Source organism: Pocillopora damicornis, chromosome 9, assembly GCF_964200805.1.
Source record: "Pocillopora damicornis chromosome 9, jaPocDami1.2, whole genome shotgun sequence".
Lineage (NCBI taxonomy): Eukaryota > Metazoa > Cnidaria > Anthozoa > Scleractinia > Pocilloporidae > Pocillopora > Pocillopora damicornis.
This window is the reverse complement of record NC_142678.1, coordinates 21,570,970-21,596,123: the sequence shown is the minus strand read 5'-3', so window position 1 is coordinate 21,596,123 and position 25,154 is coordinate 21,570,970. Positions and strand designations below refer to the sequence as shown.

General features: G+C 40.2%; 3 protein-coding genes and 1 long non-coding RNA gene across 4 annotated transcripts; 1 reads left to right on the top strand and 3 right to left on the bottom strand.

Moving 5' to 3' along the window:
• Window positions 1-536: 536 nt before the first annotated feature.
• Window positions 537-1,484, bottom strand: LOC149040647 (uncharacterized). Its single transcript, XM_089183109.1, has one exon. The coding sequence runs from the start codon at window positions 1,347-1,349 to the stop codon at window positions 537-539; it is 813 nt and encodes a 270-aa protein (XP_089039235.1). The 5' UTR covers window positions 1,350-1,484.
• Window positions 1,485-4,187: 2,703 nt separating this feature from the next.
• Window positions 4,188-6,549, bottom strand: LOC149040646 (uncharacterized). Its single transcript, XM_089182593.1, has 3 exons — window positions 5,541-6,549; window positions 5,320-5,451; window positions 4,188-4,274 (listed from the first exon to the last, which is right to left on the bottom strand). Exons 1-3 carry the CDS (start codon window positions 5,791-5,793, stop codon window positions 4,258-4,260), a joined length of 402 nt encoding a protein of 133 aa, XP_089038719.1. The 5' UTR covers window positions 5,794-6,549; the 3' UTR covers window positions 4,188-4,257.
• A 1,009-nt stretch (window positions 6,550-7,558) lies between these two features.
• Window positions 7,559-18,866, top strand: LOC149040644 (uncharacterized). Its single transcript, XM_089183108.1, has 3 exons — window positions 7,559-7,711; window positions 8,308-12,437; window positions 17,963-18,866. The coding sequence occupies exons 1-3, from the start codon at window positions 7,559-7,561 to the stop codon at window positions 18,777-18,779; spliced, it is 5,100 nt and encodes a 1,699-aa protein (XP_089039234.1). The 3' UTR covers window positions 18,780-18,866.
• LOC149040645 (uncharacterized) lies at window positions 16,726-17,694 on the bottom strand. Its single transcript, XR_016179784.1, has 3 exons — window positions 17,427-17,694; window positions 17,178-17,329; window positions 16,726-16,865 (listed from the first exon to the last, which is right to left on the bottom strand). It is a non-coding gene; the product is annotated as an uncharacterized LOC149040645 (long non-coding RNA).
• Window positions 18,867-25,154: the final 6,288 nt, after the last annotated feature.

The window sequence follows — 25,154 nt, the reverse complement described above, 5'->3', positions numbered from 1 at the left end:
TAACGAGAAACGGCTAAAAAATGCGCCAGATACTGATAACGATAAACGCGGGCATTGAATATGGAATCAGCTACAATTGATCTACATACTGTGTCATTTTGATTGCAATTTTGTGTTGTTCATTGTTTATGTCTCTATCATGGAAAATCATTGGAGACTATTTCTCTGCAGAAGGGTACATTATGCTTAACAATTAAAATTTTCCTCTGTCGTTATCACACTTTCGCAAACTTTCATTTGAACAATTTGTTTATTTAATCATCATCATGCTCCTTTTACCTACCGGGAAAAGGCTGTTGCATCCTCACTAGCCATCCTCTTGTTTCTTAGCACATGTATTAGCAGCAAGCAAGCCTTGAATCTAAACTCCCCCTTTCCTTCTTTACGGTTTGTCTCCAAGTCTCTTTAGGTCTACCTCTTCATCGTTTGCTTTCCAGGGTCCAAGGTGGCGCTATTTACGGGTTGTTATGCAATTAACTCTTGATCACAGATTCATCACAAGGTAATGTATATGCGCAGACCCGATAGTGCAAACTCTAAAAGTCAAGGCGAAAATGAGCGCGAATGGCGCGCCCGAACCTGGTGAGTGTTGTTGTGTGGGGGCAGGAGTCGTGATCGTCATCATCCACATCGGTGCCTGAGTCGGTGTCGTATTCATCCTCTTGATCTGGCACTTCAACAACAGCAACTATTTCAATAGTGCTATCGTCCACAAACGTGATACTGGGTGCGTGCGAGTCCCCATCGTCATCTATGATATGCGGAGTAATTTGTTCCATTACTTCTCCTTCAACAGTTGGGTCGTTGTGGAACATTACTTTGGTATGAGGAGGCTGAGTGTAATACACTGCTGGTGGGAGAGCTCCGGCTTTGTCTTTTGTGGTTTCACTGCGCACTGTTCTCTGCCTCACGGGACGAAATTTATCCACCAACTCCTTCATCGCTACTTCAATTAGAGGATCTATCCTTGCAGCTGTTGGAGACTTCATCACTTCAACATCTGCCAACTCCATACTAGATGTTGGAACTGGATAAAACGATTTGTCATGTGTAAAGTATTTGGCACTCCATTTTGTTGTTCTTTTTAATGATTCTTTTGCAATTGTTCCAAAGTCTCGAGCATACTGTAAAGCTGTAAAAGTCTCGTTTTTGAAGTGGGAGACTGCATGAAGGTTTTCAACTATAGTGGTCAGTAATGTACGGAGGTCAACGTCACCAACATACTCCTCATTTATGTTCTTCAAGTTATTTTGCAGTCGTGCCATACCTTGTTCAAGGAGTTCTAACGAGACTTGAGTTTTCTTTGACACAGTTCCTTGGGGACCATTTGTTGCTGCTGCTTCTTTCATGTTGTAGTGCTGTTTAACTGTAGCAACTGTGCTTTTAATATATTCGTTCACTGATGAAACATTGTTCACAGCATCTTGAAGGGATAGTGATACTGCGTCTACGGTATGAGCACCAACTCCAAAACTGTCGTACAGCTTCCCAAGGGCTTGAAGAAAGGACACTGTCCCAGTAAGCGGTGAAACTATTTTTACCGTTCCAGCAGCTACGTCCGACACCAATATAGTATTCTGGAAACTGCATATTCCGTGGACTTGCGCAAAGGTACAGGTTTCACCAGTTCCATCATTAGTTCCTTCTTTTCCAGTGCCCATCAATGTTTTAACAGTTGAGGTTTTCGGATCGAAGGTCTTGACTTTCCTATCTACGATGTCAGTGAACACAATTACGTCGCCATAATGACACAGCCTCTTGATTTCACTGCATGAATCGGACGAATTCTGCAGGAGCTGTTTGACGTTTGAATTTGCCAGGTCACAATCGTATAACCCACCTGCATTACCAGATGCAGCCAAGTATGCGGACCCTCTCCACACACAAAGAGATTCAATACTGGAAACGCCATCGGGATAATGTATTTCTCGCATGCTAGTACCAACGACAGCAACTCCATTGCAGCTTACTTCCAACTGAATAATCCTTTGGTGCTCGTCATCCGCACACAAAAGGATGTCTGTACTCGCCACACAAATTGACGTTGGTTTTACTAAAGGCGTGTTAAGCTGGATGATTTCTGGGTTCTTAACTTGTGCAGCTAAAGCTTTTAAATGTGTCGCGAGTCGCTTCCGAAGAATTGGCACTGTGCCATCCTGTGATAAACTAAAACGACTCAGCTGTGAAAGTAGTTCTGCTCGCGATTTCAGGCCCTCCGGCTTTAAACGTACTTTGCCTTCCAAGTCAATAACACGGGTTGCCCCAGATCCTCTTTCAGAAACGAAAACTATACCACTGGTAAAACAAAGGTCCCTTGCATCCTTGAATGTCTCTTTCCGAACGTGAACATCAACTGGTTGATGCAAACGTAATTCCACGAGACGAGCCTCTTGAGATTCGAAGTCATAGTCTAACACAAGCACTTTTCCTTGAGCCCCACTTTCAATCGCAATGGGTCTTTTGCATATCCCACTCTGATTGGATTTCCAAAAGCGATACTTTTCTGGAACTATTGTGTGGACGACCAAACTTATTCCTCTCAGTACCTCTAGTACCGAGGTTCTAGTAAGGCGCACGATAGGTTCTACAGCCATCCGATCTTTATTCCTTACGCAGTCCAGGGTCAGCATTTTTCGTAACTTCTTACGTACATCAGGGCCAGCAGAATCGCGGAGTGTTCGAATTAGAACTAGACTACTCTTCGCGCCCTCAAGATCAATGAACCAGTTGGCCCAGCTGCATTTCATACTCTTGCCAAGATGAACCACATCTGGCAGGGCGACAAGAAGCGAAAGTTCAATAGGTAATGTACCATCTTCGGCCATAGAGTGTAGATTTGACAACGCCTTCTTGTTACACTCTTCACAATCGGTAATTACCGTTGCAGCAAGAAACCTGTTACACTTTAGTCCTTTTTCTAAACACCGGTTACAAGCCTTTAAGGAAGGAATGTGTGAGACCTGGCCATTTTGTTTACAGGCTGAGCAAACAGATTTGAGCTTAAGACACTCATCACAGCTGCTAAAGCAAGAGGGCATGTCATTTGATACAATTTGACTTACAGACGCCTGGAGCTTCAAACACATTTGACAAGTTTGCAAGGTCTTAGCTGTGTCTTGTATAGATTTGAGGATTTCTTCACCAGTTACTGATTTGGGGCGATAGTACACACCAACTGGAATTGATGAGCCGTTGTCCAGTGATGTACCTACGACCACTTCGGCGCTTGTTAAGAGCTTTTTTTTTTATTTCCTCAGGATCAGAAATGGAGTTGCTGCTGAAATTATTTTGGTCTATTTGAGTTGTTAGCCCAACCACCATTTTCTGAAGTGAATCATATTCTAGGCCAGGTTTTAATGCAGTTCCATCAATAGCTTGTGACAATGGTATAACGTTCAACTTGTCTGTAGAAACAAGCGCTGGCAAATCAGCTTGTCGATTGAAGGCAAAGGAATACAAGGACAATAGATGCGGTTTTATCACCCCACTGGCTGTAGTATAACCAGCTTGAAAGCGTTTTGACGAATTTGCTGACGGACCGCAAAGATTGAAATCAGAAAATGTGTTAAATTCTTTCAGTCCCCCTCTCCCAGTTCCAAAGAAACCAGGCCCTCTCACAAAATTTCGTGTCCGACTACCTCCGAGATACTTGATAGTGTCAAAAAACTCGCACACATCTCGGTCCCATGTGAAATCTGAAGCAGACTTAGGGTCAACTAGAGCGAAAGATGTAGTGTTGTCAATAAATTTGTAGTAGAGACAGTCTTCCGGGATCTTTCCTTTCTCAAGAAGTTGGTTGAGTTTAATAGCAACTGGATGGGCATTCTCCATACACCTAGAAGAATAAACGTACACAAACGTCTAAATGCGCAAAGACCATACACAGACCAATGCTAACAATTTGTCAATTCTCATAAATTATAGTGCAACAACATTTCCCCATTACGTAAGCAACCTCAACAAAACTCGCAAGCTTAGAGTTGGAGCCAACAGAAACTACAAGATCAAACACAAATGGACCATCTGTCCTCCATCTTTCTAGTTACATAAACACTCACAAGTTAAAACATGTCAAGTCATCGTCCACGTTCGCATCGCTTATCACATGACCCTCCGGATCCTGTGTTGAATCTTTCTGGTCAACACAGCCAGCTTCATCAAAAGCACAATGTGTTTCTTCATCCCATGATTCAATACATGAACTGACAGTCTCATCATGGCTTTGAGACAAGTCTGCGGATTCTTCCAAATCTTCGTTTAGGTAAACACTATCACTGTATAAGGAAATTATCACATACATGTATTATAGTTTTCGCAACATATAGATTCATTTCTGGTCATTGTTCATTGTGTTCACAGTATCAGCCAGTATCAGGAATTTCAAAAGGGGAACAAAGAAGAACATATATAACATTGGGACACTACAAGCAATGGAGAATGCTCCAGATATTAAGCTTTGTAATGGATTTTTGGTATCATGATACAAATGCCAATTGTTTTTAGTAGTTCCACTATTTGCTAACTGCCATGCAATTATATTTTGGCAAAATATGATTTTCTTCTTACACATGAAACACACGTGCAAACATCAATTTGAAAAACATAAACTGCTTTATTTCATTAAGTTCAAAATATCAACAAAAACTATGCATTAAGACTCTATCAGCAGTACTACAAATGCTGGTCAAAGACATTGGTTTTGAGATCTAAGGAAAAAGCTAAACAATCTTTGTGTGTACAACAAATATTATCTATTGGTACATGGTAATGACATGTCTATGCATGAGTTCTATAATAATCTAGATTTTCATCCAAAAAAAAGTTCTTTTATACAACAATATATTCTTCAGTAAGGTTTTTACTTGTCAGAGCCTGTTTCTATGGCATCAGCACCAGTAAAGTCCTCCTGCTCATCTTGTGACATGGAATTGCTGCTTGATGCTGAAGAAAGTCGTTCGCAATTTCCTTTTTTCCAAAGGCTGTCCAGGGTGTGGTTGTTTTTCACTAAACGCTGTGCTTTCTCGTAATTTCTTTGGCACTTATTGAAATGTGCTACAAAGGACAAATTTTTAGCAAAGGTGAACAGTGTATTCCTAGGTTTACATTTCTCCACCATGGGGATTATTGAAAAAGTGATAAGGGAAGTTCAACTTAATTATAAACATTCATTAGTCTTTTAGAAGATCAGCTGAATACAAAAGACCAGAGTTACTATCACCTAAATACACTCAGAATTATTATTTTTTCTTATTCTGAGTACTGAAACATGTGATCTGCAGTAATGATATTGGTAAATTAAAAATATTTGTTTAAACTTACTGATTTTGAAGTAATTGACCTTCCCTTGGGTGGTTCTGCTGGACTTAGTACTGATAAAATACGGTTTCTTGCAGACTCCACAAGTAAATTTCACCTCATTAAGAGCTGAGCTTCCAGCAAGCTTCCCTAAGTCTAAGCGAGATAAAAGTAAACACATAAGTAAAGATAAAAGTACAAGTAAAAGTAGAAATCCAAAAACCACCTATTTCATTAAAATTTACCTGCTTGAAGCTCATCTAATTCATGCCTCTGACGCACATTTCTCACAACTTTATTGTCTCGCAAAATATTTTGAACTAGTTCTTTATCTTCCAGACATTCTTGTCTTCTTTTCCTACTTCTATTTCTCGCAGAATCTGATGCTCCAGGCTCATTGCCTATGATGGTAATTTCTGGATCTTTATCTTCTGAAGAACTTGTTGAAATACCAAGAGGTTCTTTAGGAGTTTGCTTCACACCCGGTACAAGCACCATTTTCTTGTCTGACCAATTAATTATTTTCTGTACCACATGTACTTAAAAAAGATGAAAAAGAGGAAATTTTACTTTAGTATTTCATACTTATAACCTTCAAAGTAATTATCCTTTTCTAAGATCGAATAAGGATAATTTGTAACCCCCAATTTTCTAATACATATGTTGTGGTTATATTTATCATTAGTTCAAAACTTTTTCCTGCACTTTATGAATTCGACAGATCAGTTGTCTACTTACTATTGAGTTCACTTTGGGTTTCGTCAGAAACAAGGAGTGGCACTTCCATCTCCCACTGTTGTTGCGTAAGGATACGTAAATTCTTCGTTTTCCCGTGAGCACTCCTGGCCAGCCGGTACAGTTTCAGCTCGAAATTTCCCATACCCAGCGACGAAGCCATTTGCGAAATACCAAGAAAGTTGATCATATGCTTCCTGGCGTCCGTTAGATTTCTTTGGTCTATACCGATTGGAATTCTACTGCGATGTCTCTCAAAAGCATCTTCCTCGCCACATCTATAAAAGCTGATCAATACTTCCGCAATTCCCGCCGATGCGGACGAGGCGGCCATTTTGCATGCAGAAGTCTGCTGAAAAACCGCTGACCACAGAATGTCTACAGAACTTATGCGCATGAGTACAAAGTATGCATGCTGACCAGTTCGGTTAGTTCTGCGCAGACTCTTCTCCTTTTGTTTCTAGTTTGCACGCCTTTATCATAAGAGCTAAGTTTGAACAAATCTTAGTCCTTTTTTCTAATATTATTGCTTTCTCTGTAAAACTTTTATTGACCTTTATTGAGTGAAATCGCTGTTCTAATACCTTTTAACACTTAACACTAAACTTTTTTTAAACGCTTAACATTAAAATTTTACCCATTTTAACACTAAACATTAAAAAAAACGGCCAAATAACACTTGACACTAAACCCCATCCAGACCCTCCTAATTGACATATCGTCGGAGCACAGAACATTAAACAATATTGTTGTTAGCTTTAATGTCCACTTATTCTCTTCGAGCTGTGAATCGTAATGCATTAAGTGCGAAAGTCGGCAATATAGGCAATATAGGCTTTATTTGTTTTTTTTTGCCGCCAGCTTCAGCAGCTGTAAAATTCTGTTCAGCGACGTACAAATTCTCTTCGTGGCAAAAGAAAACTCCCCACTTAACATAAAAATTGTCCTGAGCCCTTCCCTTTCATTATAACTTCGTGAAAAGCCGTAAAATGTACTCGAAAAACCTCCAACCAATCAACTGAGTAACGAGCCTACTGAGTAAGTTCCAGGCTGGATTAAACCTTCGATGACAACGTGACTAAAAATGAATCCTTAATAAAAATGTAGGAGTAGAACATTGTCATTCGATTATTTGGCTTCTTTTAATACGTGATTAACATCAGTAAACATCTGTTGCTGCATATTTCTGGAGTCTTTTTCTCGTCATTTCGTCAATAGTAACAATAATAGGAACAACCATACTCTGAATTGGAAAAGTATATCGATAATATAACTCCGAACGAAAGTTATTAAACTCCGACTCTGGTTATCTGTTGGAGGAAGTTTCGGGTGTAGACTGCCGCTTTTCTCAAATTTCTAGGCATGTTTAATAATTAAGCATGTTTCATTGATATAAATAAATATGACTCTTAAGCTATGTTTTTTCCGGCTTAGGTAGAATATTAGTAGCCTTCGCAGAGCTGCTGGCTGAAAACAAAACTGATCTCCTGGCACCGCAATATGTCAGCAAACGTGACAGCAACGATGAATGAAACACAGTCTAACCCTAAGCTGCTTCAACCCCACAGCGACAAGAATTGGTGAAACCTTTGCCTACTGTCTGCTATTTGTTGTGTCGCTGGCTGGAAATATCCTCATTGGAATTATTGTCTACAAGGAAAAAGCTCTGAGAACACCAATCAACATTTTGATTGTACACTGTAAAATTAAAAGAGCTGATTTGGCCCCAAAAATGGGGCCAAAACGAGTGAGTCCAGTTTGGCACTTGCTTAGGGTCAATTCAGCCCCATTGAAATGGGGCTGTTTTTGGCACCAATTTTGGGGCTGAATTGACCCCGTTGTAGGGGCCAAATTGGACCATGTGAAGGGTGAATTTGAAAAATACAGGGGCCACTTTGAAATTTATAGGGGCCAAAACAGCCCCCGAAATTTCAGCCCTCTCACAAATGGCCCCTTTAAAAAGAGCCAATTCAGCTCCATTGTGGGCCACTTCAGAAGTAGAGGGCTCTTTCCTCTCCATGCTGATTTTCCCCCTTACATTCAAATAATGAAAATACACCACATACTTTATCTTTCAAACACTCATTTATTAGCTTCTAGATATTGTTTCTGTAAAAACCTTTTATGCTACCTGATTTTACAGTTATTAAGAATCTTAATTGTGGTATAAAACAGACAAACTTTGAAACATCATGTGAAAGAATATAACATACATACATATTTGTTATAGTATGGAGATGTTTGGTATTGACTGTCCGTTGTTGTGAGCCCGCGTAGTATGCAGCGGTAATGTTACCATGTGCTCTTAACAATATAATCTTGCTGTTGACTCGCCATCTTGTTTGCGTGTACACTCTTCTAAACCCCCAAAAACATAACATATCTGGCGACGAGGACGGGATCATGCCAAACTTAGGCAAAATAGAAGAGTTCGATCCAACCTCCACCAATATCAATCGTTATTTGGAGCGTTTGGAGCAATATTTTATCGCGAACGGCGTTCCAGCGGATACAGGCGAACGATTCAAACGCAGAGCAACCCTGATCTCTGTCATCGGTTCCAAAGCTTACGACGTCCTTTCGGACCTGTGCTCACCAGAACCTCCTTCCGAGAAAACTTACGATGATCTCGCAACCATTCTCAAGGACCACTTTGCTCCGAAGAAACTTCTTATCGCAGAACGATACCGGTTTCACAACTGCATTCAACTCGAAGGAGAAAGCGTTTCCACTTTCACCGCTAAGCTCAAACACCTCGCTTCTACCTGCAACTTCGGCGCACATCTAAATGAAGCTCTAGGTGATCGCTTGGTCTGTGGACTTCGCAACAAGGAAATACAGAAAAAGCTGTTAACCGAAGAACACAACTTTGACGAAGCTCTCAAAAAGGCGCTCGGCGCTGAGGCTGCCGAGACAGATGTCGCTGCATTCTCTCGAAAAGACGCCACTCCGGTAAACAAGCTCGATTCTGTTGGCCGTCAGACATATCGTCCGCGTAGAACACGCAGGCCTCCGTGCGAGGGCCGAGGCAAAAAGCCACTTAACCAGAATCAAAACAACAGCACTTCTGAATGTCTTAGTTGCGGCAAAACAGGCCACGCACGTTCCCAGTGCAAATACAGGAACTATACCTGCCATTCCTGTGGGCGATCGGGTCATATCACAGACGCATGCAAGTCTAAATCTCAGAAGATCCACACGGTTGAAGAGCCAGAAGCGTCACAACTCGACCCCACTTCAAATCCATTTCCTCTCTCGATCTTCAGCATCAATGCACAGAACCATGGCATAGACGTACCCGTTGAATTGAACGGAACCCAAATCTTAATGGAATTGGACACCGGCGCTGGAGTTTCGATTATCTCCCAGGAGACTTACAACAGGCATTTCAAGGAGACCAAACTCAAACCCTCTGAAACACGCCTGCACACCTACACAGGGGACCCAGTCCAAGTCTCTGGTCAGTTCTTAGTGCAACTCAAGTATCAAAGTCAGCGTGTCACTGTGCCACTCCTTGTAGTTAAAGGCTCTGGACCATCACTCTTTGGAAGAAATTGGCTCTCTCGTGTCAACCTGGATTGGAAGAAAATATGTAGCATCCATGTCTCAGACCCAGGCCTCACACCAGAGGTCAAGTCACAATTGCACAACACAGTCCAGTGTCACTCTAATGTCTTCAAGCCTGGCCTTGGTACCATTCAGGGAATCACAGCTAAATTGGAGATGAAGCCGGATGCCCAGCCAAAGTTCTGCAAGGCCCGCCCAGTACCTTACGCTCTCCAGGAAGCAGTAGATGCAGAGTACCACCGACTCGAATCCGAAGGTATTGTGGAAAAGGTCGAATTCAGTGAATGGGCAACACCCATGGTTCATGTTCCCAAGGCGGATGGCACCACACGGTCATGTGGAGACTATGCTGTTACGGTCAACCCCCAACTCAATGTCCCTCAGTATCCAATTCCCCTGCCTGAGGATGTATTTGTCAATTTGCGAGGCGGAAAACGATTCACCAAGCTTGATTTAAAGAATGCTTATCAGCAACTCCCATTGGATCTTGACAGTCAGCAGTTCGTAACCATCAACACACATCGTGGTCTATATCGGTACAAAAGGCTACCGTTTGGTATTGCCTCATCCCCAGCAATTTTTCAGCGGACCATGGACATCATTCTTCAAGGTCTTGAGCATGTCGCAGCCATTCAAGATGACATTCTGATCACGGGCAAGGATGATGAGCAGCATATCCAGAATCTGAACACTGTTCTCAGTCGCTTAGACAGTTACGGCTTGCGACTTCAGCTCAACAAGTGCAAGTTCATGCAGCAGTCAGTAACCTATATGGGCTGCGTCATTTCTGCTGAAGGAATTTCCCCAACGGAGGATAAAGTTGAAGCCATAAAGAAAGCACCACGCCCTGAAAACTGCACCCAATTAAGAGCCTTCCTGGGAATGATAAACTACCACGGGAAGTTCATCCGCAATCTGAGCTCAATTCTTCAGCCACTTAATCAGCTCCTTCAGAAAGATCAAGAGTTCCGGTGGTCCCCCCAATGCGAGGAGGCCTTCAGCAATGCAAAAGAATCTCTCTCTTCCTCCCATGTGCTGGTGCATTACAATCCTAGTCTCCCTGTGATTCTTGAAAGCGACGCAAGCCAATATGGTATAGGGGCTGTCATACTTCACCGTTTCCCCAACGGAGACGAGAGACCAATCGCATATGCCTCAAGGTCCTTAAATTCATCTGAGAAGAATTACAGTCAAATAGAGAAGAAGGGCCTTGCCATCATTTTTGGCGTGACCAAGTACTACATGTACCTATTTGGGCGCAAGTTCACACTTCGAACTGATCACAAACCTTTGCTAAAGATCTTTGCACCAGACTCTGCCACACCTGTCTTGGCAGCAGCGCGTCTTCAGCGTTGGTCCCTGCTCCTCTCGTCGTACCAGTACGAAATTGAATTCAAGCCTTCTGCTGCAGTAGCCAGCTCCGATGCCCTGTCCAGACTACCCCTGCAGTACAGGAAGGATGCCAGTGTCGAGGACAAAATCTTCCAGGTCTCGGCAGTGCAATTACGTAAACACCCTGTTTCTGTCTTAGAAATTGCAGGCCAAACTGCTAGAAATCCAGTCCTAGCTAAGGCTCTCGCGATGACCCAAAATGGTTGGCCTGCCTTTTTCAAAATAAACTCCACTCCTGAGCTCAAGCCATTCTTCCTCCGCAAGGATGAGCTATCTGTCGAGCAAGGCTGTCTGTTATGGGGCCTGCGAACCGTCATACCTCCCTCCTTGCAGGAGCAGATTTTAAGTGAGCTACACAAGGCGCACCCAGGAGTCGCACGCATGAAGGCAGCTGCCCGCAGTCATGTATGGTGGCCTGGGATAGACAGCGACATCGAGGAGAGAGCACGTAGGTGCAAGCAGTGTTTCCAAACCAGAAGGGCGCCGCAAGCAGCACCACTTTCTCCTTGGTCGTGGCCTACAGCTCCTTGGCAGCGCATCCATGTAGACTTTGCCACCCACCAGTCCAACCACTATCTCATTATGGTTGATGCTCACTCAAAGTGGCCAGAAGTGATTGGTCCCATGAAAACCACCACCGCTGAAGCAACAGCCAATGCGATGCGCAACATTTTTGCAAGATACGGCCTTCCAAAGCAAATCGTTAGTGACAACGGCCCACCTTTTCAGTCTGCTGAGTACGAGGAATTCTTGAGACAAAATGGCATCCAGAAGATATTGGTTTCCCCGTATCATCCATCTTCAAATGGTCTAGCTGAGCGGTTTGTGCAAACCTTCAAGCGCTCTCTAGAATCCTCATCATCTGATCCATCCTGCACACTGCAGCAGAGAATTCAGAACTTCCTTTTGTCTTACAGAAGCACCCAGCATGCCACAACTGGCTCGTCCCCAGCCACACTGTTTCTACAAAGAGAATTGCGCACACGTCTCTCTCTAGTGAGACCGGACCTCGCCACTCATGTTTCCCACCAGCAAGTAAGGATGAAGATGCACTATGACAAGCATGCTAAATTCCGAGAAATTGCTGTTGGCGACACAGTCCTTGCACGCGACCACTCGTCAGGGCAAAAGTGGCAGCCTGGAACCGTCGTACAACGCCCCTCTTCACACTCTTGCCAAGTTCACCTTGATGATGGGCGAGTTTGGAGGCGACATGTGGATGACGTCTTGCAGAACAACTCCCACTCTACAACAGCTGAATCTGGTGTACCATCTTTGGAGACGGCAACCCCAATTGTTCCAGAACCCAAACCGGTTAGCACACCTGAAACCAGTTCACATCCACCTGATAACTCAGCTCAATCGGAGACAACTCCTGCCTCCACAAGTCCTATGCTGCGTCGATCATCCCGCTCTCACAGACATCCCCAGAGATTGATTGAGGAGATGTGAACTGAACATTATTAATGAACAGTTGTTGTTGTTACTGACTGATAGTTAGTTAGCTAATGAACTCACAGAATACTTAATTCTAGGGACACTGAAATGGAGACTTGTTAGTACTAAGTATTTGTTTATTTTTCTTATGAGAGAGCTATTCTTAACAAATCTCCAGGGGGAGGTGTTATAGTATGGAGATGTTTGGTATTGACTGTCCGTTGTTGTGAGCCCGCGTAGTATGCAGCGGTAATGTTACCATGTGCTCTTAACAATATAATCTTGCTGTTGACTCGCCATCTTGTTTGCGTGTACACTCTTCTAAACCCCCAAAAACATAACAATATTTAACATTAATTCAACCATTTTCTAAAATAGATCTCTTCCCTAAATCAGTATACTTCTTAACAGTGCAAGCATTGCAAGAAATTACACCCAAGAGACACTTGTAAGTAAAGCTTCCCTTTTCAATGACTTAGCAAATGTGGTAATGTAAAGCAGCTTATAATTAAGACTGATTTAAAGTACAGAAAATTATCAAAATAAGACAGAGGCAACAAATGGTCCAGTTCCTGCACAAGAATATAGATCTTGTTTGATTTGTGCATATGAAAAACAAAGAGCCTTAGAGCAGCAAAGAGTATTCTTCCAGTGGATGTGAGAATACATGCACTCATATTGCTACTTTAGATATTATCAAAATATAAACTATCAGCAAGTACTACCACAGGCATTTGCCAAGTCATTGAAAATAGAGGAAACAGTGACAAGAGTCTGCCTGTGCCCAATTTCAAGCAATGCTTGCTCTAAAAAAAGTCAAAATTGCCTTTGACCAATTGTAAGAAAATATAAATAAGCCAAGTAACCCAATGAGAGCATCAAGAATCTTTTCTTATGAGAAGTGACAAATTACACTTCCCTCTGTTACTATATTCAGGTGATTGATGTACTGAATATCTCCAACAATTAAAATTTGTGCTGGACATAATCTCTGATTGCTGAATCAACATCAGCTACTCTATGCAATAAAAACAAGTTTTACAACCACATTAAAATCAAGCCAAAGTGCAAAAAGTGCCTGTAGCCAGAAAAAAAGAATATATATATATATATATACACACTTAAGTTAAAGAATTAAAGAGGATGTATCAATTCTCTGTGACTGAGTTTTGTGCCTAAGTGCTTGTCAGACAGAAAAGTTCTGTCTGACAAGCGCTTAGGTGCGAAATTTTGAGTCACAGAGAATTGATGTGTCCTCTTTAAACACGGAGCGAGCCTATAAAAGGTCAGCGGTTTGCACTTTGTTGGCTTCCTTCGCACCGATAATGGCGGCTTTCTGCAACGGTCACTATCGTTATAAATCTTCTGCTAAATCTCTTGTTGTCTGCTTTCAAGAAATGATACTTTAAATTATTTATTTAAAACCCCCACCATTTGCTTACCTTTTCAAGAGTGTCTTAAATGTCGTTCTTAGACAAAAAACTCAAGAAACGAGCGAAAACTTCCTTCCCGTTCGGAGAAAATTCAAATTTCGCGGGCGCTCAAGATCGATGAACGCATGTCCTCCGTTGAGAAAATGGGACTGCAATCATGAAGATCATCTATTTCTATAACTTGAGCATGCCTGTAGGTTCTGTACGATAGTGAGGCTTGTACTTTGAGTTTTGGCGGCGGGAAAGTAAAACAACAAAACAAACAGAAGTTGTGTGTTCGTATGTATACGTTTTGCGACCATGCTAAGCCGCCATAGTGCAAATGCACCTCCAAACTGTGCTATTCAGAACAAGAAAAAGAGCTGCATTTGGATAACAAACTCGTACCTGCAGCAAACGCTCGTTTTATGGAAATTTTAGTAGACAACTGGCTTGTACATAATGCCAAAACCGAGGCAAATGGTTTAGAAACTGCACACTTTGTGGACTTTGATAGTATGCAGTCAGTAATCGAAGAGGAGACAAACGCAAGCTCGCCCCCAGAATCGTTCCAGGACAGCTACATCAAGACCCAGCAGAATACTAAAAATCTTTGCTCGCGATAAAATGCACCTCTACACTAAGGGAAGCTTATATACACTCACAGAAAGCGAACTACAAATATTTACCCTGTGTTCGAGTTGTGTTGAATACAATTCAAGCTTTATTCAAGCAAATTTCGCTATAAACATGCACTGAAATAATGCAAATACACATTCATTGATAATTTTCACGATTGATTGTAGTTTGAAGGTGGGCATCTACAAAGAATAATTTTCACGATTGATTGTAGTTTGAACGTGGGCATCTACAAAGAATTACATTTCTGTCAAGCTCGGCTGAAATTACGCGACATGTAAATCAAGCTATATTTATAAATTTATCAGCATCTTCCTCTTCACGGACATTGCTATCTTGTGTTATTTTTGCTCTTTTCCTTCGGCTGGGTTTGGTTTCAGATACAACCTCCCCGCCGCTGAAGGCCACAAAAGAACGCAGAAATTCCATTTCACTCACTAGCATTAGAAGTACAACCTAAAACACGGCATTTACATTGAGTAACAAACTCCAAAACAATCGATATGCTTTCACAAGTGAAACAACAAAAAAGGTGTTAAAATGCATGTATATGAAGTACGATACCTGTCTAAATTCTTCTTCTGTAGATGCCATTCTTGTTGTTTTCGCTTACCTTTTCACAGAGCTGAGAAGTAAACAAGCGAAAAACCTTCCCTTGTGCAGTCGCCTGAAAAATTACTTCGTGCGAATTACGCGGGAGTACTACACGCCTGGGTGAATAAGCCAATCAAAGCAGAGTATTCCAATTTGTGATTGACGGGCTGAGCCGCTCAGCCTCAATTTATAGGCTCGCTCCGTGTTTAATTCTTTAACTTATGTATACTTAGCTCTACTACCACAGCATTGAGCACTTTATGCCAAGGTAGACTCTACCCCCACATTTACATATATTTATGTATACATATTGTTTTTCTAAAACTATAAGCTAAAACACCAGAAATGGAAGTGGAAGTTTAGCTCAATGTGTGTAATTTGTCTCCCATTCAAGACTTGAAAAACTAATGTATGACTCCCAAAATATCTGAAAAAAATCAGCTATTCTATGTCCAATATTTATCTAATGGTTTGACAACAGGAATATTTTAAAAAATTGCAAAATCAAAAAAACTAAACAAAAAGGCAAAATTAATACAACCCCAAAGTACTTGAACCTTTGTATCTGGACTTCATTGGCAAATGGGCTCAGAAATTTTAGCTGTTCATCTTAGTACCAAAGTAGCAGTTTTTTGGACTTGTACCTCCAAAATGGTCACAACTTCATTAAATGCATGTGATGACAAACACACAAGAACAAAGGTCATGAACTTAAAAGGTGAGAGTGATTATTTTGCAACTTTTTATTTTAAGGCAAGAGATTCAGCACCACAAAATTGTCTCTCTTCACTGCAAGCAGAAGAGGTGAAGCAATAGATTTTTAGACCATACCAATCCATTCAGTTTCCAAGTCAACTTAGTCTAGTATCCTGCTAACCATACAAGGATACTCTGCAATAATTTTTTTTTGCAATCCACTGTTGCTCAGAGTACTGCTGATGAGATATCCCTTCTGGCTATCCAACTCTACTGAGGCAGAGAACTGTACAAAAAAACAAACAAATGAGCAAATTAATTTGTTGTCGGAGAACAGTAAATTTTTGCAACTACAAAGTTGCAAAATATTTGTAAGCAAACTGTGCATAAGAAGTAAAAACACAATAATGGTGATCATCAATGATGTATTTTCACCAAACTGTATATGTACTTATCAAGAAAAGAAATCATACATCTATGCACTTCAGTTTTAGTTCAGTATTCATGAATAAATAAGGATTGCTTGTAGACTTAAAAAACAAAACAAAGAAAAGTTTCTTACCCTCGATGGTAGTTGGAATTTCGAAAGCCATTCAGGAGGAACCTGTAGGTAAATATTTGTTTTCAAAAAAATTAAACTGTCTGATAACATCCTATCAATTCACTAATTTTTTAATTTACCAGATTTAAAAATTGGGTTTACTTTGTTTTATGTATGGTGCAAGTAAATACATATCTAATATATTTCAATAAAAATAAAGCTAATCTCGCCATTTTTGTAGGTGCAATCCCCGAGATTTGTCATCTTTAACTGACCAACTGGCACCTTGTGTGTTTTCCTTTAGGATATAATCGAAAGAAAGTAGTCGATAATGTACTCTTCACCATCCTGCTAAGTTTAATATACAAGAACTTACTTAGACAGTGCTCAGTTCTGTCGCCTCGTCCATAAAACAGAGATCCTTGAGCGATTTATAATATTGATTTACCCATTTCTTTCGGTGCCAATGTCACCTCTAAATTTTCATAATCGCTGATGTTTTCTGAATCATCAATCGACGTTTGAACCGTCTTACTCGAAGGACTTGATTCTGCACGCTGAAAGAGTGATAGCCAAAAAATCAGCTTAAGTGGATGCAAACAAAGACATAGACATAAAAATATCAGTTCATCTTTTCAAGAAAAATATTAAGAATTCAGAGTGAGAGATCCTAAAATCAGAGAATCTTGAAATAAGTTATATCCATCTTGTGCAAATGCAGTATTCGAACTGTAACCGTCTCTATCTCTCGGCGCCAAAATTTGATCACGTGACTTTAGTTGCGAAACCGCTGAGACTCAACAAGACTCGAGAGAAGAGGCGAACCATTCATGCGTCAAATTCTCTGGTGGGAAAATTAATTATCGTACCGACGAAGAACTCGTGTCATCTCTAGGTTCAGCGTTCATTGCAATCAATTTCTTGAGCTTTAGACGCTCTTTTATAATAGGGATGTAGTGCCTTGGTACGTCTGCATCTTGGGCGATCGCAAGGAGATCTTGGCCACCGCAACCGTCTTTTTCTGCAAGATAAGATACGAACAAAGATCAATGGAGCGGTCAAGTTTGTGAATGTAAAGTTGCAGTAAAATACGTTGTTAAGAAATTTCTTTTGCCTACCTTTCCTTTCTTAAGTCTCATTCCATGCGACTGTAGCCAAGAAACAGCCTCTTCAGTGACGAATTCGCTGCTATAATTCATTATTGTTTCCGACGCACGTGGTCTAGGTTCGACTAATGCCATCACAGCCAGCTCACGCTCACGTCTCGAGAAAAAGCCAACGATTAATTCGTTGTGTGACTCGGTGTTCAGTTACGAGAGGAACCGTTGAAAATTTGAACACTTTATAAGGAATAGTATAGGGAACGAAATATGGTCGAAAAACGAAAATTATTTTCATATTTTCTTTTTTTTTCAAAAATTGCACCTCGTTGGGGCCAAATTGGTCAATCCTACTTGGCTCTTGGAAGGGCCAAATTGAGAAAAAGTTCCAAAGTAGAATTCATAGGGGCCAATTCAGATTTTGGAGGGGTCGAAATGGTACTTGTCACGCCCGTTTTGGCTCAAATAGTCCAAAACGAACCTTGATGGGCCAAACTGGCCCTCGAGAAATTGGGGCCAATTTGGCTTTTGGGGTCAATTTTTTCATTTTACAGTGTAAACATGGCAATCTCCGATCTGTTGTTTTCGATTATCCATTTTCCTGCACTTTTTGTAAAGTTAAACACGGCCAGCCACTGGCTGCCCAGCGGTCCACTTGGCCAAGCGTTGTGTAGACTAAAGTACTTCGCGTATCATGCCTCCATTACTGTGTCCATTCAGAGCCTAGTTCTAATAGCAGTGGATCGATTTGTAGCTGCGGTATTTCCTCTCCGTCCCTCACTGATCAGTTCAAAGCGATGCAGGCTCTTCATTCTCGTAATTTGGGTCGTCGCCGTGGCAGTCTGTTGCCCACACTTCCTTGTGTGGAAAGTTGTCGAGAATACAGAAAGCGGGCTGGTTTGTCAGCGGGAGTTCATCGACAAATTTAGAGCGTCCTCATCGATTAAAAATTACACTCTGGTAGCGATCAATGTATTCATCTATGTCCCTTTGGTTTCGATTGCCATACTTTACTTTTCCATTGCCGTAAGAATTAAATCGCAGAAGATTCCAGGTGAGCCTTCAGTAAACGCAAGAAAACAGCGCTTGAAGAGAGAAAGAAATGCTCTGAAGATGTCCGTTGCCATCGTGTTCGTTTTTGCAGTATGTTGGCTGCCATTCAGTATCGTTATCTTCTTACTATTGTTTTCATCAGACAGCGCCATGATGCCATCTTGTGCCTTCCAATACTCTGCGCATATTGCCATTTTTCTGGCTCGATCATACTGCGCTGTAAACCCTTGTGTCTGTTTCATATTCAGCAGTAATTATCGTCAAGGTCTCAAGAACCTCCTCGGCTGTTTCTCTACTAATCAAGTTGCCCTGACATAGTTGTCGCCCCAATCTTTTGCATACTGTTCAGCATTATTCGAGGAATAAAATTTGTTTCCCATGCCAACAATTGGTTTCCCATATTTTCAATCTGTTTTTGTTTTCCTAACTTGTAAGGTCAAACTTTTTAATTTGTAAACACTTGCATCTAGCATATCATATCGAGGATAACAGCCAAGCTCTTACGGAAATCCTATATCTATCTGATTCTAGAGGAGCCTCGCTTTATTGCATCTAGAATGTTTGAAGTAGCACTAAGTGAAATTCAGTTAATAAATAGAAGAGAGTATTACGATTTTTCCTTTTTTTCCTCGTTTATCTATTTTCAGCTGTGCATGAAAAAGGACAACGTATTTACCGAGATGATTTACTGCGATCTCTATAGGATACGTTAAATCCAGTTGTTTCCCAAAACTTGTAAATAATATTTATTTAATTCATTTACTTTAGTTTACCTTATAGCAAGAGAAACTTTGTTCAACGGTTCAAACCGTTTTTTGAACTCTGACTTAAGGATTTCGGTTCTTTTGTGCACAGTTTGCGGTTATTAAAGTTTTACACTCTTCGTGTAAAATAAAGAGGTTTCCAATCAATATGTGATGGAAAAAGAAAAAGTAAAATCTACGTGACATCTAATATTACAAATAAATATTATCAAGAAAGCAATGGGAACTGGTTCTGCTTCTGCTTCAGCTTCAGATTATTTGTCATCACGGTCATTCCTTTTTATGGAAAATTAGAGTTTTGGGGGAAAAAACCCCTAATGGATCAAAAATTGCCTCTCTTCCTGAATTCTAACGAGTACTGAGTTAACTTTAAAAACCTTTAGTCATATTTTTTTACATTTAGAGTAAATTTGACAGAGTCCATTAGGAGGCCAACCGAATTTAAAAAAATTCTCATTAAAAACGAACTTTTGACGTTCTTCTGAGAGGGACAAACCCTGGAGAAGAAGAGGGCGACCTAATGATGAGGACTGTAACTAAAAGTATATATGACCGTAAGCAAAGTGCAGGCTCAGAACTTGTCTGACTCCTGTGAGCCTCATAACGGGGAGAGAGCCTAAAAAGCATCTGCAAATTTTACTGCGCATGTCGAAGTTGCTTGGGCTCATAATGGAAACGGTGTAGAGGGTAGCAAAGCTGTCTGACTCTCGTGAGTCTCATATTTTCCGCTTAAAAATATATCAATAGGTGTGATCTGCATATCATGGAAACTTTGGAAAGAGAACATTTTACCGTTTCAATGAGCGACATATGCCCAAAAGAGCCGCTAAATTACAGGGTGACCCTATTCCATGGAATGATAGAACGCAGGAACCGTGAACGGTAGAACGGCGGAATAGTTGAATGGCGGAATATCCCAAAACCCGTCTTAAGAAGTGAAATAGCGGAGTATCCCAAAACGCGGAATGCCTTTCTGTATGAAACAAAAGTCTCACAGAATAGAATTGTGATGAAATACGAAAAAAATTCAGAGAGCATTACATGAAACACTTATGAAAGGCTGTTTCGAAAAAGCAAATACATCGCAGAACTAGCTACTTAGCATAAAATGAGCGAAACGATTTGATTAAAAAACTATTACATGCCTAACCTATTCTGAATAACAGCTGGCCATCTGTCGGGTTTTAATTGATGTTTTGGTGCGAATTATTATTTTGGGGTGTATAAGGTAGGAGGATTATCGCAGATTGAAAATCAAACAAAATAGATATAAGCATCTGTAAGATATCTTTGCATCTAAATTAGGGAACCTGTTTTTCTCTGTCTCCAATTTTGGTTACAATTGTAAAAATTGTTGTTGAAGTACAAAAGATCGAATTTTGCATCGAATAGTTAAAGTACAAATGAAGTATAAATTTTGTTCTATTTTTTCGTTATAAAAGAATAGTTGGCTTCTAGAGTTAGAGAGCATCTTGCTGAAGACGACACTGATCCTACAGTTCCAAGAATGTCGGCAAACGTTAGTGCGACGGTGAATGGAACACCAGTAACACTGAACTGCTTGAATCCAGTAGTAAAGAGGATTGGTAAAACCTTTTTTTGCGGCCTGTTACTTGTTTTCTCAGTGTCTGGAAGTTTTTTCATCGCAACAATTGTCCACAAAACTAGATCCATGAGAAAGCCTATCAACTTTTTCTTGGTAAATATGGCCATATCCGATCTTCTGTTTTTCCTTTTTTACAACAGACAACACAAACGCTCGGCTCCTGGTTGATCAGCGGTCCTCTTGGAGATGCGTCGTGTAAGCTGACTGTCTTCTTGGGAGATATCTGCTTTAGCGTGTCTATTCAAAACCTAGTTTTAATAGCATTCAATCGATTTGGAGCTGTATATTTTTCCCTCCGTCCCTAACTGATCAGTTCAAAGCTGTGTCAGTTCCTCATTCTTTTCACTTGGATCATCGCTATTCTTACCAGCACCTCGATGAAATAAGTTAACAAATGGAAGCTATTTCCATGGTTTTTCTGTTTTTTCTATTTTTTCAGTTGGTAGTTGTTTTACGATCGCAACTAGTTATTACACTTTTTTTTTTTATTTTTATTTTTTTTGGGGGGGGGGGGGTCTGTTTATTTTCAACTGAACCGTGCAGAATGAAAGATTACGTCACTGAGATAAACCGGATTTCCCTCAGACCGATTAGGTCCAACTATTTCACGAAACTTGGAAATAATCATGAATCGAAATGTCGGCTTTGAGAACTAACTTAATGAAATCCTATTATCAATTTACGTCATGGCAAGTCAAACTTAGTTCATTGGTTCAAACCATTGTTTGAACTCTGCTGCTTGTTTTCGGTTCTACAGTGTTTATTCCCTTACCACCTGTAAATAAAGAGTTTCCGATCAGTTAGAGAGGAAATGAGCAAAAATTAGATCGAAATGAAACCCAATGCGAAAAATAAATGCAATCGACTCCCGATAACTTGAACCTTTAAGGAGAATTGAAGAAGGTTCCACTGAGTTACCGGGAGTTCGAGTTAACGGGAATTGAAAACAAGGGCTAGGGAATGAGGGAAAAACGATGTTTACTGTTTTTCGTCTTATACAGTATAAATTCTAATCCAATTCAATTACAGAGAAGTCGAATGAAAACGGAACTCAAAATTACTGAAAATTACTCCGAGTTAGCGGGAGGCTCGAGTTATCGAGGGTTCGAGTTACCGGGGATAAAATTTCTGTAAATGTTTGATGGAAATCCAGGGGAAATCGGTTTTGGTTCAAGTTAACACACGAGGTTCAAGTCAGCAGGGGAAGATTTATGAGTACATGCGGTCGTTTAAGGCAACGGGGATGGGAAAAAAAGGGTGCTCATTTGACCCATGTTTTCTATAATCCCCCAAAATATTTTTAATAAAATTGGAAAAAATGGCTGGTGTGAGTTTTTTTTTTTTCCTTTTCATTTCCAAGTGTAAACAGATTAAGCAGACAGCTAAATGTTCAATAGTTACTGTTAGCAATATTATTTGCCGTTAACGACACGCTTAATTTCTCTATTTTAAAACAACTTTTTTTCTCATAAGTGAGGATTCTAAGACCAGCTGTCAAAATTCATTCAATATCAGATTTACATTCACATCAGCCCTCGCGTTGGGCTATATTACTTGGCAAGTAGCCACCATTTATTTGTCAAGGGATCTTCTTCAAGGACCCAGGGCCATTATTCCTGTGTACGCCTAGAGCAAAGTGAGTAAGTAGTTTAGTACATGGCACTCGGACCAAACTTGTTCATTTTGAATTATTGTATAGGTCTTAATAAAATTTGACTCCCATTAAAAAATAAAAAGTTCAGAATTGATGTAAACTGATAGGATACCTTCTTAATAACCGTCGACCGTTCAGACCCTAAAATTGAACCGTCAAAAGCCTTAAAATTAAACCCCTAACCGTCAAAACCGCAAAAATGAAACAATCGTCAACCGCCAGAACTACCTCCCCATTGAGATATTGTCACAAGATGTTATGAGTAACTAAAATTAGGAGTGTTTTGGAACAACCAAATTAGGAGTGTTTGGGAACAGCTAAAATGAGGAGTGTTTGGAAACAACTAAAATTAGGAGTGGTTGGGGATTGTTCAGTTATGCCTGTTAATTAGTTTATCTCGAAATCTTTATGCCAGTCTTGTGAGCCTTGGTTTGTCATGTGCTGCAAGACCACACACTTATCTTTGCCTTTTGAGTGATTTGTCCTGACCGTTGTAGGAGGGCTTAATTCTCCCACGATAATCGTCATCGCTAGTCGTGTTTTGGTTTGCCCTTGACCAAGCTATAAGTCTTCGACGGGGAGTTTTGTTTACGTTTTAGTTCTCAAAGATTGAAATTAGAAGATCCTCGCAGCTAAGAACACTACTGAAACTAGTAGTTGTAAGTAGGACCTGAAAAAAATTTCAGGCTCGTACAGGATTTGAACCCATGACCTCTGCGATACCGGTGCAGCGCTCTACCGCAGAGGTCATGGGTTCAAATCCTGTACGGGCCTGAAATTTTTTTTTTTTTTTCAGGTCCTACTTACAACTACTAGTTTCAGTAGTGTTCTTAGCTGCGAGGATCTTCTAATTTCATCTTTCCACCGCAGTGCAAATATGTGAATTTTCATATATCTAAATCTTCTCAAAGATTGGTTGTTTTTTTAGTAATTTGTTGTTAATTTTGAATGTCTTGTGAGATTGTTTTAGTTAGCATTCTAAAAATATGTTTACTCCGCCAAGGTCAGTTGTCCCGTATGCCCGAACATGCCTATCGTAGGATATTTAAGAGCGTGTACTTCGAGCTGAATTCGTGAGAACAGAGACAGAAATACATTTCCTGAACAGATTCTTGGTGTCTCCCGTTTGCTCAAGTTGCTCAATCTAATTAACACCAAACAGTCCAGCAAAGAAAGCTATGCAACGAGGTAGGAGATCTCTTTTGCCACTACACAGTTTTGGGCGATAAATGAAATGTGATATATTTTACATTGGTTTTTTTTAAAGTTTCATTTAACTTGTTCAAGAAACGGCACTGAGCACTTTTTAAATGTGCCCTTACACTAGGCTTCATATGTTCCGTATTTATATCGATGCACAATTATCTGCAAAATTGATTTTACCTCAGATCGTGTTACTCTGAAGGAGATTAAAACATCTTTCATACCACTACGAACATTGAACAACTGCTTGATACTCAAGCAAGTAAATGTTTTGCAGTCAATTCATTATGAACATTTCATAAGTTTACACTTGTTTTCAGTTGTAGAGAAGTTGTAGGCTACAATTTGCATACAGACCAAAATTGCGGACAAGGCATAGAGGCACAAATTCAATTATATTAACGGCTTTAGGCCGGAACGTTTTCAACAGAAAAAATAAAATAAAGCAGGATCAGAGTAAATGCTTTGAAAACATTACTCGATAATGAGAGTCTTTCGATCAAGACGTATTACAAAAAGAATAAAAATATGATAAAATCGAAAGAAGAATAGATTAATTAAGCCGATTTAACCTAAGTAATCAAAACTCGTGTCAGTTTAAATGCTATATTTGTCGGTTCAGTGTGAAACCTGAAAAAATGGAAAATAAGGTGAAAAAAAAAGGGAACTTTTCTAATTCTCCATTTAGTTTAATGCCACATGTTGACGTTATTTTTTATTTATTTCTAAACAAACGCGTGGAAACAAGGAATCTGTTTGATAAATTTATAAAAAATGACGTAAATATGGATATAAGAATATCAATAGTTAGAGATGCGTATATACGTATGATAGATGAGTATAATTACATGTGCTTTCTTTAAATAGAGTATTGGTAGCCTCCAGATACCTACTGGCTGAAGAGAAAACCTATCTCACAGTTCTGAGAAGGTCGCCAATAGTTACTGCAACTATGAATGAAACGAGGTGCTTTAGTCAAGAAGCTGGAAGGGTTGGAATCACGGTGGTATTCTGTTTGCAACTTGTTGTTTCGTTGGTTGGAAATAGTTTTATCGCAATAGTTGTCTACAAGACGAAATCCCTGAGAAAACCCATTAACTTTTTAATTGTAAACGTGGCTATGTCTCATCTGACGCCTTCTTCGCCGCCATTTTGCATTTTGTGACTCGCGCTACCTTAGCAGCTCCAGTCTACGGCTGGCCTCACGGTCATCTCAATGTTGAATGATAATTACTTCATTTTGGTACATTTGAAAAGTTATGATAATTCTTCATTCAGGGAGGAGATCGTGTTGCCTTAAAACATCACATTTCAACCAAGGTCTTTTTCAGTAGGCTTACTCTGATAAATGTTTCTAGATAAAAATTTTTTCTACTGATCCCTGTAATATTCTTCTAAGTTTTTCCAAATTCCAGTTGTTAACAACGACGGTAATAAAACTGGATTCACTTGACATTTATTGATCT

What these genes read in the sequence shown, in the direction of transcription:
- LOC149040647 (XM_089183109.1), bottom strand. Translation starts at nt 1,349, where the DNA reads ATGAAAGAAGCAGCAGCAACAAATGGTCCCCAAGGAACTGTGTCAAAG.
- LOC149040646 (XM_089182593.1), bottom strand. Translation starts at nt 5,793, where the DNA reads ATGGTGCTTGTACCGGGTGTGAAGCAAACTCCTAAAGAACCTCTTGGT. An exon ending in ATTAGATGAGCTTCAAGCAG is followed by an intron (nt 5,452 to 5,540) that starts GTAAATTTTAAT and finishes TATCTCGCTTAG; the next exon opens with ACTTAGGGAAGCTTGCTGGA.
- LOC149040644 (XM_089183108.1), top strand. Translation starts at nt 7,559, where the DNA reads ATGAAACACAGTCTAACCCTAAGCTGCTTCAACCCCACAGCGACAAGA. An exon ending in AAGCTCTGAGAACACCAATC is followed by an intron (nt 7,712 to 8,307) that starts AACATTTTGATT and finishes GAGCCCGCGTAG; the next exon opens with TATGCAGCGGTAATGTTACC. An exon ending in CAGAGATTGATTGAGGAGAT is followed by an intron (nt 12,438 to 17,962) that starts GTGAACTGAACA and finishes TTCATTTTACAG; the next exon opens with TGTAAACATGGCAATCTCCG.